We start from the raw sequence: 19,522 nt of genomic DNA on the forward strand, positions 1-19,522 counted from the left end.
AGGGGTGTCCTGGGACATCGCAGAAACGGCTACAGGTAGTTTTCTGTATTTGTGTACTTTAAACGTGAAATGAAAAATTGAGGGAGGCATCCTAAATGGGAAAAGCTTCCACCAAATAACACAACGGATGCTGTGCTTCGCACGTTTGGAATTGGTTCCGGGTAGATCGTGTTTTCTTACAAGTCTTTGAAATGACAGTGACCTGGGAGGTGGGGGAGAGCAGAAGGAAGGGAGTGAACTCGTAAACTGTGTGGTAATTCTGGTGATCCTGAACGCATGAGCCTTGGTTTATCTAGTATATGGAACTGCTCTTTGTTGATTCTTTGTTGTTTCTAAAACTCTTTTTTCCTTGCTGCTGTATGCTCCAGCTTTGTTAAGTCTGTAGGGGAAATGCTGTAGTGTTGACAGTTTCCAAACTAAACCCACGGTTTTACAGCCTAGACGGACCATGACATTTCAGGCACTGGAAGGGGCTGCCCAGGGACGTGGTGGAGTCACCACCCCCGGAGGTGTTCAGGGAGCGGGTAGACGTGGCGCTTGAGGACACGGTCTAGTGGGCACGGGAGTGTTGGGTTGATGGTTGGACTGGGTGATCTTACATGTCTTTTCCAACCTTTGTGAGTCTGTGATGACTCGGTTACTATGAGCAACTCTGACTTCATAACCTAAGTTCTGCTTATTGAGGGAAGATATGTGTTCCAGCTCAAAACTTGACATTTTTAAGACTATATTTTTTTTTTAGTTTGTACTTAGAACAGTTGGACCATGTAGTATCCCAACTGGACTGCGTGCAGGTCTTGAGACTCTGCTGGTAGAAACAAGATCTCCGGTCTTCCTTTAGCCCTCAGCAGCTGCAAAAGGTTAAGAAGAAGTTTGTGCTTCACATGGTGATCTGACAGTCAGGTTTCAGTGGTGTGAATGAACCCTTCGATATCAGGGATTATGGGCATTTTGCCTTCGATATCGGGGATTAATGGGCATTTTGCAGGTTTAGTGACGATACTTGCAAGTCAGGTTCTTTTTTAAACCGAGCCAAAGCTTTGGAAAGGGGCAGAGATGGGATCTTTCAGGAAGCTTTTGTTTGAAATCCTCCAGTTCCAGCACACGGCAGTTGTGGAAAGACTGAGAGAGTCTGCTGCAAAGACGCAAAGGGGGTGCATCTGCTGATCTGACAGAGAACTGATGTTGGTGTGGACACGAGGGGTTTTGGTTTTTGTAAAAGGATGCTGTAGAGTTTTTGCAAACTTATGAAATACATGTAGTGTTAAATTTTTCTTTATTTTCTTGAGCTGGGGAGAAGATTCTGAAGTGAGAATGAGGCTCACGCTCTCCATTTCTAATTTCTGGAGGCTTGCCTCAGCCTCTGATGTCTGCCTTCCTTCTGTGGTTTCCCTCCACAGCCTGGCTCAGTGACAGACCGTCTTTGACCTCTTTGTCTCTCTCCCCTCCTCCTCCTCTCGGAAGACTGCTCTTAGCTGACGTGGCACAGCCCTAACCTGGGGCCCTTGGTTTACATGTCCTGAAGTAAAGCAAAGACACACACTCTGGTCTATCCAAGCTACTTCTTACTGATAACTTTCCTCCCCAGGTGTGGTTAATGCAGTTTGTGGAACCAGTCTCTGAAGTTGAACTGGAACTGTAATTTTCTTAAAAAATCAACTTATCCCTGAACCCTGCCCCCTCAACCAGACTCAAAACCCACTAAACCCAACCAGCTGGAAAAAGCCTTAAAGAGTATATTCTGAATAGACCTTAATATTGTCGGAGGCCCAGCAGGCATGAAGGTGCTGAATGGATCGTGCCAGGCTTGGTTTCAGCAGTGTAGGAGTAAGGTAGCCTGTGCTGGGAATTAAGCAAATCAGTGGCCTGGAGTATTTTTTCCTAGCTCAGGGCCAAGTGCATAGTTTCAACTGGATTTATGCTGTTGACTGCCAGGGTAAGGTAGTTCCAAGTCAGTATTCCTGCAAAAGGAAGAGGTCAAACATGTTGCTTCATCTGCTCTGAAGTCGAGTGCGACTGTTGTTTTATGCTATTATATTTTTCTTGAATATCATGTCAAATTCTACAAAAATCTGAAGTCTCAGGTCCAAGCATAAATTATGTATTTCATAGATTCTTTAAATACCTTTAAGGTGCTCTCGCAGTTCTTGCTTCCATGGACTCTTCTTTCTTATCTGTAGCTTATTTTTACATGGTGAGGTCCAGAGGAGATCCAGCAGATGTAAGGGTTTGCTGATGACCAGGAGGTGTTGCTCTAACTGAGCGACCTCTCTGCATGAAGAGCCTTGCACTGAGGAACCCCTGACTTGGTGTGTTGTAAAACGTCCCTTTGTGGAGCAGCTGTGAGAATCGGCCCAGGTCACTCCGTTCAGTAACGTAAGGGACAGGTCTCGCAGGCGTCATTGGAACTGGAATGCACGGCTGTGGAAAAAGGCCAGTAGTGCACAGCAGTAGCGGTGGGCTGCGTTCATCTTCGCATACACTGGTTGGAGTTTATTCTCATGCTGTATGTTTGTATCCCTTAAAAAGATACTCCGTGTCACAGGCATCCTCTAACCTTCATGGTTAGAGTAACCTTCATCCACCTTTCTCATTAACATGTAGAAATACAGTGTGGCCACCTTTTCCCTTCCAGAGACCTCCTGCAGTGGGGTTTGTAAATACATTGTGAGGGTGTGTGTGTTGTGCCGCTGTCACCCTTTTCCTTGATGATGGTCTTCCTGAAGTCTTGGAAGTCCCTCCGGTGTTAGGTTACTTGTTAGAAGTGTGACAGGACTCAGTGCAAGTTCAGGACAGTGAGCAGGGGCAGTGCTGGTGACTGAGTTGCAGTGAGTTAGGGCACTCCCTTCTTGTGCAGGGCACGTCTCAGTCTCTCCCTACGGCAGTGTCGACGACGTGGATGACGAGTCCTTCTGAAAATGGGTTTAATGCACAGATCAGTAAAGAACCCATAAAGACAGAAATTTGAACAGTCATGCTTTCTTTGGGGAACGCACTGACACCTCAAACACCATTCCAGGAAGGATGTGCCTCCCATCCTCACGGCAGAAAGCACGCCTGCATGTATCTCACAGGGCCACAGCTGGAAGGTTATTTAAAGTGTTTTACGAACCAGCGTGAGAGGTGATGGGACCTACGTGAGTTTTGGCATCAAACTCAATGCAGCCATCTGCAGAGATGGCCTAGTCTGGTTTTACAGATCCTTAAGTGCCACTTTAACCAAGAAAACCTGACATTAAAACATCCCGGTACCGCCTCCATGTATTCATGTGATAGTGCACAGCAAGTGTTGCCGTACTGCACGTGTCCCTCACCATTACACAGATCTTTTGTCTCTGGTTAGGTGGATTTCTTAACGGTAGAAACACACAGATACGCAGTGTTTGACCATACGGCCTGAAAAACCAAAGTGCTGACCCGCCGTCCTTCCTCCAAAGTCCTTACTGAACCCCCGGCCCAGGAGTAGGGGTTGGGTTGAGTCTAGTCTGAGAGTGTTGAAAACGCGCGGGAGGAAGACCGGTGTTCACCACAGACGCTTTAGAAACAGAGATGAAAAGTCACAGTGCACCGTGGAGATAAATGCATTTTATGGAATGTGGTTTGTATGCTTTTATACATCCCAAAGGAAGGTTATTTTGTAATGCATTGGGTTTTAAAGGATTTTTGGAAAAAAAAAGAACTCGGGTGTTTGTCTCGAGTATGGTGGGAGTGAGAAAGCAGGTGTTTCTGGAGTTCTCCGTGCGTCGTGCTGGAGTCACAGCTGCTTGTGTCCAGAGAAGAGAGGCTGGAGTAGTGAGGGTGCTGTAGCTCTGAGTGAGCAGTGCCAGCACGTGGTGTGGTAAGAGCGTTTTTCCAACGGACACCCATCTTCTTGCAGCAGTCCACTCTGCTGTCCCTCCACGAAAGTCCCGTTGGCAGGTGACCGTTACCTGTGACGCAGCAGACCGTTAGGACGCTCGCGTTAGAGCAGCTCCTTCGGGCACAGCACCGGCTGTTCACAGGCGTGAAGAGGCTGTCCCTCTCCCGACAGTTTGCAATCCACGCTGACAAAACAGCAGTGGAGATGGAGCAGCTCAAGTTTCTTAATGCCATTCAGAACTAACGGTACTTGAAAGAGGTGGCTGAGTTCAAATACGCTTTTTAAGCAACTCTCTTTTGCTTTAATTAAAGAAATGAAGCTAAGGGGAGGGAAGGCTGGAGGAGCAGTGTGAACACAAACACAGGAGTTTAAATAAAACAGTTTCTTTCGGGTTTCTGTAGCTGTTCATCGACAGTAAATGTAACCTGTCTTCTTTGTAATCTCTTGCAGGAAGTCCAAGGGAAAGCCAAATGGTAAAAAGCCAGCACCAGAGGAGAAGAAACTTTACCTAGAGCCAGAATACACAAAATCCAGAATTACTGACTTCGAATTTAAGGAGCTAGTGATGTTACCACGAGAAATAGACCTCAATGAGTGGCTAGCCAGCAACAGTGAGTATTGTGATCATAGCTCTGGGCTTGCTGTCCGCATTCATTCAGTTTCTTTTTACTGTTTTCAGTGCTTGGAAAAACAGTCAGTGACTGTTTACGCTTACTGCATAATGCATGTCATTATACCTTGAATAGTAATTAAGCTCTCTTACGCACATACCAACTGTGCTCAGCAGCATGGAAGCCTTGATGCCTTTCCTCCTTCCAACTCCCTCACTGCCGCACTGGGGGCATTAAAGGTTTTTATGCTCTTCTGAGGATCAGCAGATTCTCTCTGACTATTTGCTAAACCTGCTGGCTCAGCATGTTTCCAACTCAGGCTTCTTGTCTTCCAGAAGCATTGTAAACGTGGTAGTTTATTAAGACTTGTTTGTAAAGCAAATTATGCTTAAAGCCAGAAGTTTTGAAGTCTTTTGTTGGATGTCTTCTCCCCACTCCTTCCAAGCCTTGGTGGAATTACTGTGAAAGCCAGAACTCGGAGTCACGACTGAAATGTTGTATCTGTGCATCTCAGTTCTGATTTACAGTGCTTTTCTCTGCTTCTGCTTCATCTGCCAGTCCGAACCTGCAGCTAGGATCCAGTCCTGTGTACAGTTCCAGCAGCATGTGGTAGTGGCAAGAAACTAAACTGCACACTAGGAATGTTTATAGAGACTCATTAGGAAAAAGTGAGGTGCCCTTGAGGAGATAAATTAGCTCCGGAGATGTTTAAAATGTAGAAGCACATTGGTTTTCATGCTGTTTTTTTTAAAGGAGATACGTAATGACAACTGTTAGTGCTGTTTTCTGCCCTCTGTATGTTTTAAGTCTGACTTCAAAGGTACGTAGCAAATTGTTTGCCTTTAGCTGGCAGTGTTGTGCTGTGGAGGTGACGATGGACACACCTTCCAGTCTTGCTGCTTAGTGGGTAACAACAGCTGATGCATCGCGGCGCTTTCATCCTGAATCAAACGAGTGCTTTCATTCTGTGCTGCTCTTTGTTTTGCAGTTCGTCATTAGACTCATTTAGCTAAATCGTGTTTAGATTTGTACACACACTCAAGTCTGAGGTCACTTCGCTTGCGCCATTTAAATCACTGTCTGGAGGATAACTCCTGTTTGAAAGTATTTTACTTCTGAATTCCTTTCCTTTGTGTTTATTTTTCAGCAACAACTTTCTTTCATCACATCAACTTACAGTACAGTACCATCTCGGAATTCTGTACAGGAGAGTCGTGTCAGACCATGGCAGTGTGCAATACGTAAGTCGATGTTCACAACTACAGGGTTTCCACGCAGCCTTCCGAGTGGCTGATACCGGTAGTAGATGGCACCGGGCAAGTGTTTCACAGCAGATCTCTGCTTGGGGAGAATGTGGCAGCTGCACATCCTCTTCTTCCCTCAGCAGCGGAGGGTGGTGCAAACCTGGTTCTTGGGGAGGACTAGGAGGAGACTCTTTGACTGTTCTGAGCTGGTTTCATGAGGTCAGATCAGAGTAAAATGACCACGTGTGTAGCTTGAGGGGGGAGTGGGTGAGAAGAGCAAGGCAAAACTGCCCTTTCTGGGCACAGTGCTGGGATTCCATAGAAGGCCGGGGAGGATAAACGAATTGCGAAAAGCTCCGCGGGTGCTTTTGATAGCTGGAATGCTGACAGAGCACCAGGCTGCCGACGGATAACCTCCAGCCTGACGTGTGCCGCTGGCTTTCTGCCCGAGCCCCTGGGCACAGAGGGCACGAGTGGCAGCTCTGCGAAGAGTAAGGAAAACACTTTGGTTTGGCACTTTCCCCCCTGTAGGACTTCGTCGACTTCTTTAACACTGACTAGCTGTCACTTGTGAAAGGAAGCTTTGTAGTTCTACTGTACATGGTGAATAGAAGACAAAGTTACCATAAACCCCTGCTCTTGATTAGTGCAGTCCAACACGATGGAATATGAGATCCAGGCGAGTATGAATAAGCCTGTTGTGTTGTGGTTTTTTTTTCTCCAGCACATGTGTTGATATTCCTTCCCTCCTCTTGCATTTCCTGGGATTAATTCTGTGGAGATGGATTTTAAAACAGAAGTCTGCGCAGTTAACGTTACCGCACATCCAGCAGGCATCCCAGGGAGTGTATGCCGCAGAACCAGAGCTCGGTGTGGTCTCTGACAGCAATTACGTAGTGCTTAGAACGGAACCCTTGTTTAACGCACTGGGCCGTCTTGTGCGCTTGAAGTGAACGTCAGGGGCTTTCTCTGAGCGTGCTCTGAAAGCGTATGGTGGATATTTTTGCATGGAAGAGTTGGATAGATAACTGTCAGTGGAGAATTAAGGGCTGTGCTAGGGGCTGTGAAAGCAGGCTGGAACAGCAAGTAATAAATCTTGGCTGGACCCAGATTTTTTCCAGAGGAACAGCATGTCTCTCAGTGAGAAATGGTGATCAGTAAATGGGCGTTTTGTCAGCGCTTGCTCCCCAGCTTTCTGGTGTTTTAACTCCTGAAGTAGCACGGGCTGTCCAAAGGACCGAGTTTAACTGTTTATCCCCTTGGCTGATGGGAAGTAGGAAGTGGTGGCAGGGAACCTATGGAAGCGTTGCTCCATTCTGCTCTAGCGGGTCTTAAACAAGAGCGCTCTGTAAGCAGTTTGTCCTGCAGAATGAGGAAAGGAAGGGCCTGTAGGCGGCCCCAGCTGTAGTCTGTGTTTTTAGCAGTGAGGACCGATAGCAGAATGTTCCTATCCATTGTTTTGGAAAACTGAGAAATGGCACTGTTTGGGAATAACAGGAAGCATGTCTACACTTGGGTGAAGTACTTGAAACAGTCTGTGTTTAGCTAAATCATAACGACTTGTATCTTCCTGTACTTGGGGGCAGATGGCTGATTGATGTTTGCAAACTGCGTGTTTCATTCCTCGGTCAAGCGTGCGGGGCTGCGGAAGGAGCAGAGCGCTGAGACCACCCCGCTACACCCCTCAGCGCTGTTCGGCCTTAAAGCTCCTGCTCCTAACTGCATTCTCCAAATACCTCCAGTAACAATTTTGGGTAATCCCTATGTTCTGCCTTTCCTAGCTCTTCCCTTTTGGAAGAGATACGCCTGAGCGGAACCTGGAGAACTGCCTCAAAGATGCTCATTTGTTCATATCCAATTATGACTGACAGAGCCACACGCCACCCCCCACCCCCTTGTCTTTTTCTGTAAGTCTGACCCTAACGAAGTAAGGTCAGGACACGCTTAGTGTGTTGGAGAAAACACCAGTTGATACCATTTATTGTGCCTCTGACTTGTCTCCAGCATGTGAAGAGCATCACCTGAACATTAGGGACAGCTGCTGGTTAACCTGATGGACACTCTGGATTTGACCTTCGGTTTGTTCCGGTGCTTTGGAATACAACAGCTCCTACCGATATTAGATTGCCAGAGGTTCACAGAACCTTGGAATAAGGGAACAGTTTGCCATTTGTTTCAGTGCCGATTTCTCAAGGAGTTCAGTAGGAAGGTCCGTGTTCTGTTCTCTCCCATGCTCTCCCTGCCCAGTTCCCTAAGGCAGGTTTTGGATCACACCGTTCTCATGGTACCTAGGGCTGTTTGTATTCATGGTTGAGATGGTGGAGTAACTCCAGAGCAGGGTGCTTGTCACGTTACTTTGCATTCAAATGTGCTGCAAATGCTCAATCCTAAATTCACAGGATTTGCTGGCAAAATAAACACCAGTTGCAGTTAAATATTTGAGGTGAGGTTTTGAACATCTCAGAGGACAAACTGCAGACAGATGCAGCTTTCAGCCCTGTCTGTGCACGAGACAGCACAGCCATCTGCACACAGGGAGGAGGACAGTTCCTGCTTAGGGTCACTGAGAGCCATCTGACCAAAATGCAGTCTCCCTTGTAGAACAGATGGAAGCTTTGCTGGCAAGGTGGGATGATGCCAAGAGAAACACTAGAATGGCCACTTATCTTGCTTTGGGAATCGCGTAATTCTGCTCTTTAGTATGTTTAGCACTTGCTGTAAAGCAGGTACTGTGTTTTGCACGCAGTATTTACTGTTCAGGTTTGGTATGCTTTAGAGCTTATTGTTACATGAACTAGCTTTGAAGCCCCGCGAGCTGTGAGCTGGTGTTCTAGCTGATGTTTGGGCAAAACTTCTCCAAAATGCTGAAGTGAGTGGGGTAACTGAGAGCCTATGTAAGTGCTGTTCACGAGCCTGAGGTGACAGAACTCCTGAGGTGGACATCAAGGATGGATGCATTCTAGGCAGCACATAGATAAGGGTGAAAAGCCTCATTTTGGTCCAGTGAAATCCCTTAATTGATAATTCCTTATCACTCATTTTTTCTAATCTTACAGTCTCCTTTCTCACAACTACCTTGCCCTTAGTGTCTCTGCATGTGCAGGGTTATGTCCTTCTAGAAATCTTACCTCAAACGTGCAGGACTTGCATTTTCTTAGGGAAGTTCCCCAAGCAGTAAGCTTATACATGGTGGCTCCTTTCTCTCTTTGCCCATCTAAACGTTGCTTCGCCCTTACCAAACCCTCAAAGCTACTCAGAGTTGCTGACAAGCGCTGTACTACGGCCCGTGCCGTCGATACAGTTTGCTGTCCTGCTTTCCTCACAAGCTGTCTGTAGACAGTTCTAGCAGGACTGTCTCTCCTTCCTGTCCAGACCACATCATCTCCACAGCATTTGCCTTTCCCTCCTTCCAGGAGATTTTCTTGTATACGGATGTAACTTGTGTTCTGCCTTGGCTTCTATGTCATCAAAACCAACGAACCCAGAATGTTTTAGAGGAAAAGGGGTAAAACATGTACATATATTAAGGTGCAGCACCGTGACTTTGTATGTGTCATACTTTATTATTTGCTTCATAGGCTTTTCTCCGTTAAACCCATAGTACTTTCTCCCTGGGATTTAGAATGGAGCTGCCAGTTGTCCTGCTCTCCATACTGGAGAATCTTACATCTTGCGGAGTTTTACGTAGAAAATGAAATAATCCAAATCTGTATCATATGAACACTTTTTGAGAAGTGCCTTTAAGTGCTGTCGTCTTGTCCTTTCTGCTTCCCAGCCACTGCCTCATAGGGCCTGTGCTGTCACAGTGCCAGCAGCGGAATGCAGTTTGGTTTCTGTGCCCAACCAGCCCTCTGGCCCCGACCCGCTTCCTGCCTTGCTGACAGATAACTCCCGTGTGGGTGGGGGCAGCGGACGAGGTGTGAGACGTTCGTGTCATGTCAGGGGCCCCTCTCTTCCTCTAAGACCTGCGAAGACACTGTTCACAGCACTTGTAGCATGAGGATGACAGGCGATTCTAATCGACAGGACAATCCTTGTAGTTATCCCCTTACCCTTAACGAATCTTCCTTTAAATTACTATTTTGCATCATTAGCCTGATTTTCAAGGAAAGGCAAAAAGGGTGTGCAGTGGGATGTTACAGCAGTTCACTTACATGGAAATATAAGTGAATAGAAGTTGTACAGTTGCCAAACTGTTTCTTTTAACTAAAATCCAATTATTCAGATCCATTAATGTGCCTAAGGGCAGCTCCAAACGATGCTTTCTATCTTGCAGTTGAGGATTTTCGCAGCACGAGAAAACTGCTGGGGTACAGACAGTCCAGTCTGCTCCTGCTCTTGGCCACAAGCTTTGTCTTAAGACCCGAAATGAGTCCGAGTTGCCCAGGACCATCTTGCTCCAGCTTACTGCAGGACTAGACAAATGAGGTGGCTTGTGTTTGTGCAGTAGGTTGTATAATTCCTTCTATGTGGGTTGTATAAAGCAAGCCGTGATGAACACGGTCTGCGCCTGAGGGCCCAAATGCTGTGCTGGTGCCCGACACAGCTGTACAAAGAGCTTTTAACTCCTGCTGGTTCCAGCCATTTGCTCACCTTTTTATGCCCTTCTGCAGTCTGTCCTCTCTCTAGTAAACAACAGTGACCAAGCACCACATGCTAAAAATGAGCTGAAAACAAAACCTCTAAACCTCAAGCGTCTGCAGAATTAGTTTTCAGTTGCGTTTCCTCTCTTCAAGTTTTAACTATTTACTTGTTTATGTAGTTCCCTCTTTTTGTATGACCTGGGACATGAACAGTATCGTTAGTGTCTTCACCTCACTACCCTCAGGTTCCTGACGACTCTTTTGGGGCAACGAAAATTGTAAATTCAAACTTTTCAGTTGCCACTTTACATTGTTTTTTAGTTGCTTCAGAACTGTTCTGCTGGTCAATATACATAAAATTTCCCTTTCCAAATGGCATGTATAGATCCTTCCAGTTCAATGCAATCTAGTCCTGGTAGGCACAGAAAAACACATTCAATCTTCTGTGCCAGAACAAGGAAAGTGTCCAAAGGTGGCTAAACACCACGCTGAAGTGGTATTTTTGTCTACAGCTACAACGAGGCTTGTTTAGTGATTTGTGGGAGGAACCTCAGATGCCCTGCCTTCACAGGCACACGTGTTGTGGCAGGTTGTGATGCACGAACCGCTTCCAGCGGCAGTCAGCAAACCCCACCTCTGCTGTGTTCTGGGCCTGGATCTTGGGCTGGGTGAAGAAAGGGTTCAGGAGCGACATAGGCAAAAAAAACCCTCAAACTGAAAAGTGTTTTGCCAAATGCTTTATCTGTAAAACATTTTCTCACTGTGTGTGCCTAATGCGATGGAGAGCTGCTCCTGGTAACAGTTAGAGGTGCTTTAATTAACCATGACAGAAAAAAAGGGAACAAACCTTCAGTGCTTTTGTAGCCTTCAGCTTCCTCGGTCAGGCGAGGGATGGCTGCAGTTAACCAGGGTGATTATGCCTACCTGGATGCAGTATGGGTGGCTTTTGAAGAGGCAGGCACTATGCTAATGTTTCCTTAAGATCCAGCAGGATTATTCACCGGTGGAGAGTCAAATGTAAATTACTCACATGTTTTGGGGAGTCTGTAACTGTAACCAAAGGAGCGGAGCTCTGAGGCGAGCTGTAGGGATGTGCAGAAGGGTCCTGAAAACTTTCCCCAGGAACGAGATTTGTAGCACTTGAAAATGTTGCCTGTACTTCAGGGCACCAGCTGAACAAAAAATGGGGTTGTAGAGCCACCTTCTGTCTGTTTAACAATATTGCACTATAAGACTGATACGCGTTTTGTGATGTTAAGTATCAGAAGAACACCAATTTTATCACTGTGCAGTGCCCTTTAAAAACAGTTGTATGGTGCTTTCTGGCGGAGTTCTACAGCCCTGTCCTGGGCAGGGAGTTGTCCCTGCCTCAGTAGAGCTCCGTGGAGAATTGTCAGCAGGCTTCCTGGGCTTGGTTGACAGGGAGAAACAAAACTGGCTAACAGAAATGCAAGGGTTTTGATGTAGAAAGACACCCTGACGTGGATCCATGGGAGCCGCGATGTGTTTTGGTGACGTTGCAGCTGTTTTATGTGCGTGGACACTAACCTCTTAGAGGTGTGGAGCTGAGGAGCCACGACACAACATGGTGACACTGTCCCTTCTCTCCACAGACAGTACTACTGGTATGATGAGCGGGGAAAGAAGATCAAGTGCACTGCTCCTCAGTACGTAGACTTCGTCATGAGCTCCGTGCAGAAACTAGTGACGGATGAGGACGTCTTTCCAACAAAATACGGTACGGCTGCCTTTGGCAGGTGCTTCCTGTGCCTCTGCAGATAGCGTGAGGTGCAAGCTGCCACTCAGCACTTGTGTTATCACCAGGCACCTTTCTCACCTGTGTGTTTGGTGTTTGCTTTTGAAGGGAGATTTGAAGTTGGGTTCATTCCTGCAGTAAGAAATCCCTGCACTGTTGGCACATGAACTGGCCTAAAAGTCTCACAGTTCTGTCCCCTTGGCTTGTATGTCACCATCGGTGTATTTCCTTCTTTGAGCATTTTGATTTCTTCGAAGCTGTGCTCAGGGAGGAGACAAATCTGAAAGCTGTCAGCGTGTATTTGCTGCTAGTCACATTTAACCTTCTTGGTTTACGATTTCCTGAGAACCCAGATGCTTTAAGGGTTTGGATTGCCAAGAATGTGCTTTGTCTGCCTTGCCCAGCCAGGCCGTGGCTCACAGATTGTTTGCAGTCTCCCTTCCCTTCCAAAGATTAAATAAGGATGTGATCTTTAAGACGTGAAAAGCAGCAGGAAAGTAACTTTAATTAAAATTTGTAACCTAGTGAGGTGGCTACATGCAGTGCCTTGGGTTAAGGGAAAAAAACCCAGAGACCTGAAGATAGGGTAGGTGTGTTTAATCATGACTAAAAGCTGCTGGGGGTCTTGAGCCCCTTCCACACAGATAATTGGGGAACCAGGACATTACAGTACAACAGACACGAAGCTCGTAGCCTTGCTCACAGGCATCTTGACCTGGAGTCAGTCTCTGGTAAGCCAGCTGCCACCTTTTTTTAATAAATATCCTTGTTGGAGGGCAGGGAGGGCCTTTGATGCAAGTGATTGCGCGTGTGGGCAAGGTGCACTTCCAGCCAGTAACTTCCACGCAGGATTTCTGCGTTGGTCTCCCAAGCGTTATGTACTTCCAGGGGAAAAACCTGCTACTCCTGGACAAACTAGATAAGGACCCAGAAGAATCTCTCATTACTTTTTGCAGCTGGTAACAAAAAAATGTTGTGGTTTTAAAGAATGATTACACTTACTTCCAGATGTTTGAACACGGGGTTTAAAACGTAACTTCGAATGAAAATCCTCACCTTCTTCTCCTGAATTCCTGTAAAAATAACAAGATGAGAGGATGATACAGGGCCCGCAAGGTGCAGTGTGGCTAGTTGCTCTCACCCACAGCGCAGCCCAAACCAAAGCTGCTGTGGGGCTGAAGGTGAGCAGCTGGAGCTTTCATGGTGTTTCTCTGTCTTCCATGCAGGCAAGGAATTCCCAAACTCATTTGAATCCCTAGTGAAGAAGATCTGCAAGTACCTGTTCCATGTGCTGGCCCATATCTACTCCTCACACTTTAAGGAGACTTTGGCACTGGAGCTGCACGGACATTTAAACACGCTCTACACACACTTTATCCTATTCATCAGGGAGTTCAACCTCGTGGACCCTAAAGAGACCACCATCATGGACGACCTCACAGAGGTCCTCTGCAGCAGCAGTGGGAGCAGCAGTAACGGGAGTGGCAACGGGAGCGGTAACGGCGCGGGAGCACAGAACCACGTGAAAGAGAGATGAGCCCTCCCCCCGGGTCAGAACGAACACTCACAACAACCTTCTATATTCCGTGTGTCCATGTACACATACAGACATACACAGCAGCGAGAGCCGAACGAACGCCGCTGCCGCCACGGGCCGGAGCCGTATGGGCTGTACGGAGCTTTGGTTTCCTGCGCCGCCTGGCCAGAAGTTGCACCGATTTTATTTTATTTTCTGTCCACTCCTCCCTTTACCGAGTCAGACGGATGATGAGTGCTGGTTTTAGAGAAGAGCCAAGCTTGAGAGTGGGGCCACTCTGGATTTTTTTTTTGGTTGGTATTTTTTGTTGTGGTGGTTGTTTGTTTGTTTTTTTTTTTAGTTGGTTGGTTGTTTTTCTTTCTTTGGTCTTGAGTGCAAGCCCTTTGTCTTTCTAGGATGGTGGTCCTGCCATTTAAAAAAAAAAAATCTATTATATTCTAAGAAGTGACTTTTACTTTGAAGTGGCTTAAAATGCAGGTTTGGTTTTTTTGGGAGGGGTGGAGGGGGAGGGGTGGTTTTTAGTTTGGTTTTACATAGACTGCCCCTTACCCTGCCAAAAAACTCCCCAGGTGAGTGCATCTTGCCCTTTGTTAGCTTGGAATGGGGAGAAACTCCTGGATTGACTAGAGTAGCAGCTGGGGCCTAGTGCTGTGTTGGAAGTGGGCATGGTTCTCCAGTTCTCACCTACCTGGTCACAAGATGTCAGTGTGCAAGAGGATCCACAAGCCTTTCTGCTTATTGCTCCGACAACATATATACTCTTTTCTCTGCTCCCCTCGCCTCCTCTTTTCCCAGGAACACCTCTATAAATAAAAAGAGTAAGATCACTGGAGTGCAAAACCCAAGTGCAAGAGCCACCACCATTTGTTTCCCCTTGAACAGAGGCCCGGGGAGGGGGGAGAAGGGCACATTGAGTCAGTCACTGCCTGTGCTAGAAAGATGGCTGTTGGCATAAAATTATATTGTTGGCTTATTTTAGTTCATCTGTTCTATAATAATAAAAACAAATCTATCAATCAGTCATAAGCTTTGTTGTCGTGTTTGCAGCGTCAGAAGTCGGTGGAATCCACCCATACGGCTTCCCTTTCGCCACTGAATGCTGTTGGCCCTGCTGTCAGCCAGCTTCATAAAGAGTCTGTCTTCCACCCTGTAATCTCACATAATCAATTCCTTGCTCTTTCCGGTAGTGCTGGGGACCTCCTCCTCAGGTAATCTGAAGATAGGCACTCTGAAGATCAGCAGCACTTGGAAAGGAGCAGGTTTCCTGCATGTACATAGTTAAATTCTGCAAATGCAGTGGCCGCCTGGATATTCTGTGGTGAATATTGTATCACAGTATCTGTGGATGCAGTATTCTGTCAGTATTGTATCTGGACAGTGATACTACTCTTCACCTTTCCACGGAATTCTTCCAGTTAGCATTTCCAGCTGGGAAAATGCCAAATTATTCTTGCAGTTGTGTTTCTGTTAAATCTGCAGCAGCCTCTGAGAATTGTTTGTTACTGGTTTTGGTCATTATCCGGAGGTACATAAATCATTAATAACTGACCTGGCATGAATCCTAGAAGGTGTTAGTGAATGATGTCTGTAACTGTAGTAGAAGTCAGTAGAGAGAAGAAAAGGAGAGCAAATGCAAATAAGAGAAGGAAAAACACAAGCAAGGGGGGGAGGGGGGGAGAAGGCAAGAGCAAGAAAGGAAAAAAAAAGAAAAAGCACAATCAAGAAAAAAACCCTTGTGAAGAAGGGTGCAAGCACAACAGATAAGGAAGAAACATGTGCAAGTGAGAAAAATAAGGAAGAAGTCATAAAAAATGAGCACAGGAGAAGTGGAGGAATGAGCGAGAGAAAATGACCTCAAACTGCGCGAGCCCAAACCTCTCCCGTGTTTGTTGCCAGACTGTGGGTACCTTGTGAACCTGCAGGCAGCTGTGCTGGGGTCTCGCTGACCTCATCTGGGCTCTGTTGACACAGGCTGTTCAAGAGGCCTCCTTCCCCACCCTGTCCTCCTGCTACGGCCTCCATACCCAGGTGAATATTCCCATTCAGATGTCAGCCTTCCCACTACAATTCCCTGCACTCATGTCGGGAAAACCAGAGGTCAGCAGCAGCTGCCAGAGCAGTGCCATTTGTAAGGCCCCTGTGCTACCTGCAGTGCTACTCTACATACAGTAGAGTTCAAGGTAAGAAAGGGATTGCAAGGACAACCACCCAAACCCAGGTATTTCTGGGGATGGATTGTCTACCTGTAGAAAAGCATTTGCAGTCTCAATTCAGAAAGACTGTTTAGAAATGATTGATATACCTTTGGGAAAGGTTGGACTTGAACCACGGCCAGTTCAGCGCTCTCTGGAAAGACTGACTTAGCTAGATACGGTGACAGCTGTATCAAATGCAAGAGTGACTGTACCTTTAGCTTCCCGGAAGAGATCTGACAGAACCTCGTAGGAAGTCTGGGAACCCACGTGTTGACGCAAAGCAGCAAACCAGGAATTCAGCTACCTGGAGGACAGTGAAGCACCACATTCTGCTGTTGTTGATGGCAGCTATCCCGAGTTTACTCTGCAGTCATTTGATATTCCTAAGAGCACAGACACTTCATCTAGCAGGGTAATCTCTTTATATTTTACAAGCAGTTAACAAGAAAACACATAACGAATCCTATTTTAGTGGAGCCTATTTTAGCGGAGCTTATCTTGTTGGTTTTAGCAATTGGAATAAGGTAAAACACTGAAATAGTGCCAACACGGATGTTGTTCTTCTGAGGAGTAAATGCTACTGTAAAGTTCAGCCTGGAGGCACCCAAGCTTATTCCAGAGGTTACTGCACATCAGAAAGTAACATGAGATACAGAAGGGGCACCAAGTCCTCACTCTGCTTGGCTGGTGCCACTGAAGTCTGTCTATCAGAGCACTGACCCTCAATTCCACTGCATCACAAAGAGAGGCTTAGGTCTTCTGACACTGAGGAAAAGGTCGTATTGCTGCTTTAAATGTTTTATAAATTGTTCAAAGCCCTGTAAGAACAGAGACATCGTAATGACGCTGCATTCCAAGCTTCCCCTTCCTCCCCACTCCTCTTGCCCTAAGGATCATCTTACCATACCATTGTTTAAGGGCTGCTAAATCAGTAAAACACAAAACAACCCCCTCCTCTGCCACTGCTGAATCCCCAACCAACGAGCACAAGCAGTCACAGGGCTGAAGTCTTTCCCTGTAAAACCAACAGTAGTCACACGTACGCTTTGTAGGATTGTGTTCCTGACATTCTGTGCTCTGGACACAAAAGAGCTGAGGTTGCAGAAATTTATAGCAATGGAGTGAAATTTTAGAGCAAGCTGAAACATTTTTCCCCCCCTTTTTGTCATTAAGTCTTTGAGGCTGCAGGGGCTTTAGGAAATCCACACCTAAGTGCTTGTAAATAAATACAGGAGGAAAATGTCCTCTTCATCCCTGGAATAAATACCAGCAGCAGGTAAGCAAGCACCAAAGTCAGCAGCTCATGTCCATTCCACGGGCTATCTCTGGCCATTCATGGCCACGGGACGCAGGAACAGTGCCACCAAGTCTTTCACACAGAGAAAGAGCCACCTTTAGCTTTGACCTCAAGGCAGCGGAGCTGTGTAGACATCACAGCTTCACCCCAACCCTAACAAAGGCCCTGACGTGGCAAGCTGTACATTGAGTTGGGCATCTTCAGCTCGGCAAAATCAGAGTTATGCCCCTCTTTCTTGCCTGAGAACTGCACAAAGTTATCAAGTCTTGAGATGCCACAGAGCACACTCATGTTACATACGAACAACAACCTTTTAACCAAGAATTTCAAGAAAATCAACCTTGCTTCTTATGGAACACTTCTGACACTGAGACCTGGGGAGGGAGAAAGATGTGTTCTGGCTCTGAGGTACCACCCGGTCTGGCCGTACACACGCATACCAAGGTAATCCTGGAAGCGATCGGGCATAAAGGCGGGTGCTGTCTGGTAACGATTAGCTCCTGGTCATTAGCAGAAGACTGAAAGACTCTCACAGAAACAAGCAATCTCACACAAGAACAAGCCAACTTTATGAGCGCTTACTAAGTATGCTGATCTCATCCAAAGCCACAAGTCCTTACACACATCTGTCATGGAACTTCTGAAGCCAGCCCTTAGCTCACCCTTCCAGCTGTTCACAGACTCGGCCATTATCTAAACTGAGGACAGACGAATAGGTGGTGGTTTTATTCTGTTCAAACCTACTAAAATGAAACCACTGTTTGTGTCTGTAGCACAAACGGCAACGCCAGCCAGTTTAAATCAGTTCTAACGCCGGGGTGCTGTCAGTCGTTACAGCACAGAGCCCACTGTGGCTCCATCATCCTTGCTGCTGTGGCACTACTAGTGCCCGACTGCAAGCTCGGTACCTGAAGGATTTAAAGACAAATCTGGTATCTTCAGATGACATAGCTGTATGCAGTACAGACAAATCCAAAAATTCCCAATGGACCTGATGATACAAAGTGAGAAAACCCACCAAACGCCCCTCAGCTCAGCGTGCTAATGGGGTCTGCATTCTTTTCAAGAACAGAACTGTTCTGGCTGGGACAGCTGACATGAACAATAAGACTCTTCAAAGCTAGGTTAGCATGTGACTCAGAGAAAACAGGAATTGTTGTGGTCAAGCATTCAGATGAAAGAACACTCAGAGAGCTTTGTCTAGCCAAAAAAAAAAAATAAAAATAGCCTCACTTCTCTGTCATCTGCGAGTTGTTTTCATTGTATCTAAAAAGGAGGCATTCAAATGCTTTGCTGTACACCAGCGCGGAGAGTTAACGATCTCTCCCAACGTGGTGCGAGGTCCCGTACGTAAAACTCCTCCTTTTCATAGTCTCTGGGCTGATTCAAAAGAAAGGGTACAGGGAGCCTGGGCTAGACAGCCTTTCCGCTCAGTGAGAGCAACCCTCTGCAACACCAGCTCATCTACAGAAAGGTCAAATGCCACCTCACAAAGGACTTTTTGCCTTCTGCGAAGGCACTGCTTCACCTGACATCAGTAAGGCGCCGAAGCCACTCGCCCCGAAGCAAGTGCTGCCCTCGAGGATTGCAAAAGGAAACCTCAAAAAGGAAAACAAACTGGTCCTTGGCACCGGTCACTCATTTCACTGCTACACTGAACCAACGCAATGGTCCAGGGTTCCCCCAGAAGGGCGTTAATGCAGGTGTACAAGGAGTTGAAGGTGAATCCTCAGTCTGATAAAGAAAAGAAAGGCTGCACAGCTCTCCAGCACCGCATACTCATCAGCCCCCCGTAAGGCCACAAAGCAGTTACAGACTCTGTTCTGCTTCTTTCTACATGGACTGAATTCCATTAGGAAAGACTTACACTTGAAAGCTCTATTTCCAAGCAGATGAGATTTCCTAAATTACTTTTTTCCCTGCTTCTCAATTGCACTTGACCAAGTGCAAACACAAAAAACTGACTTCTACAGGATTCCTTGCCAAAATCATCTCAAGGTGATATTCTTTCTGTTCTTAAGCATCAAAGCTTATGGAGTAGTTTGGGTAGAAGAGCTAACTTTCTCATATAAAGTCTGGTAGACGGTGAAATAGGTATTAATACAGAAATTCATCCCAATTCTCTGTCTTGGCCAACCTGGGGTTTTCGTTTAGTTTTACTGCAAGCTAAGGCTAGAGTGTTTACTGTGTCTGATACAGTACAGAGAGGCAGAAGGTATGGCTGGTGTTAGCTTGTTGTAAATGCAAGGGATAATTTTACTCTGCAAGGTGGAAATATATTGAATTTCAGCCTTCTGTAACAAATTTGGGAACACTGGTATTGCAGACAGCCAGAATACTTACATCTGTCTATTAAAGGAATTTACCTCTATGAACGAGGAAAACCCTGTGCTTGGCTCCATTTAAAAAGGACAATCCAGAACATGGAAACGGATGTTGA

General features: G+C 46.4%; 1 protein-coding gene across 1 annotated transcript; it reads left to right on the plus strand.

The window, feature by feature from the left end:
* Window positions 1–368: 368 nt before the first annotated feature.
* On the plus strand, window positions 369–13,651 carry MOB2 (MOB kinase activator 2; the record flags this gene model as incomplete). Its single annotated transcript, XM_010153519.1, is given in 5 exon segments — window positions 369–398; window positions 4,310–4,470; window positions 5,618–5,711; window positions 11,911–12,035; window positions 13,280–13,651. Coding segments are annotated over 5 exon segments (721 nt in total), but the record flags the coding sequence as incomplete, so codon positions are not given.
* Window positions 13,652–19,522: the final 5,871 nt, after the last annotated feature.

Source organism: Eurypyga helias, unplaced genomic scaffold (genome assembly GCF_000690775.1).
Source record: "Eurypyga helias isolate BGI_N326 unplaced genomic scaffold, ASM69077v1 scaffold11946, whole genome shotgun sequence".
NCBI lineage: Eukaryota > Metazoa > Chordata > Aves > Eurypygiformes > Eurypygidae > Eurypyga > Eurypyga helias.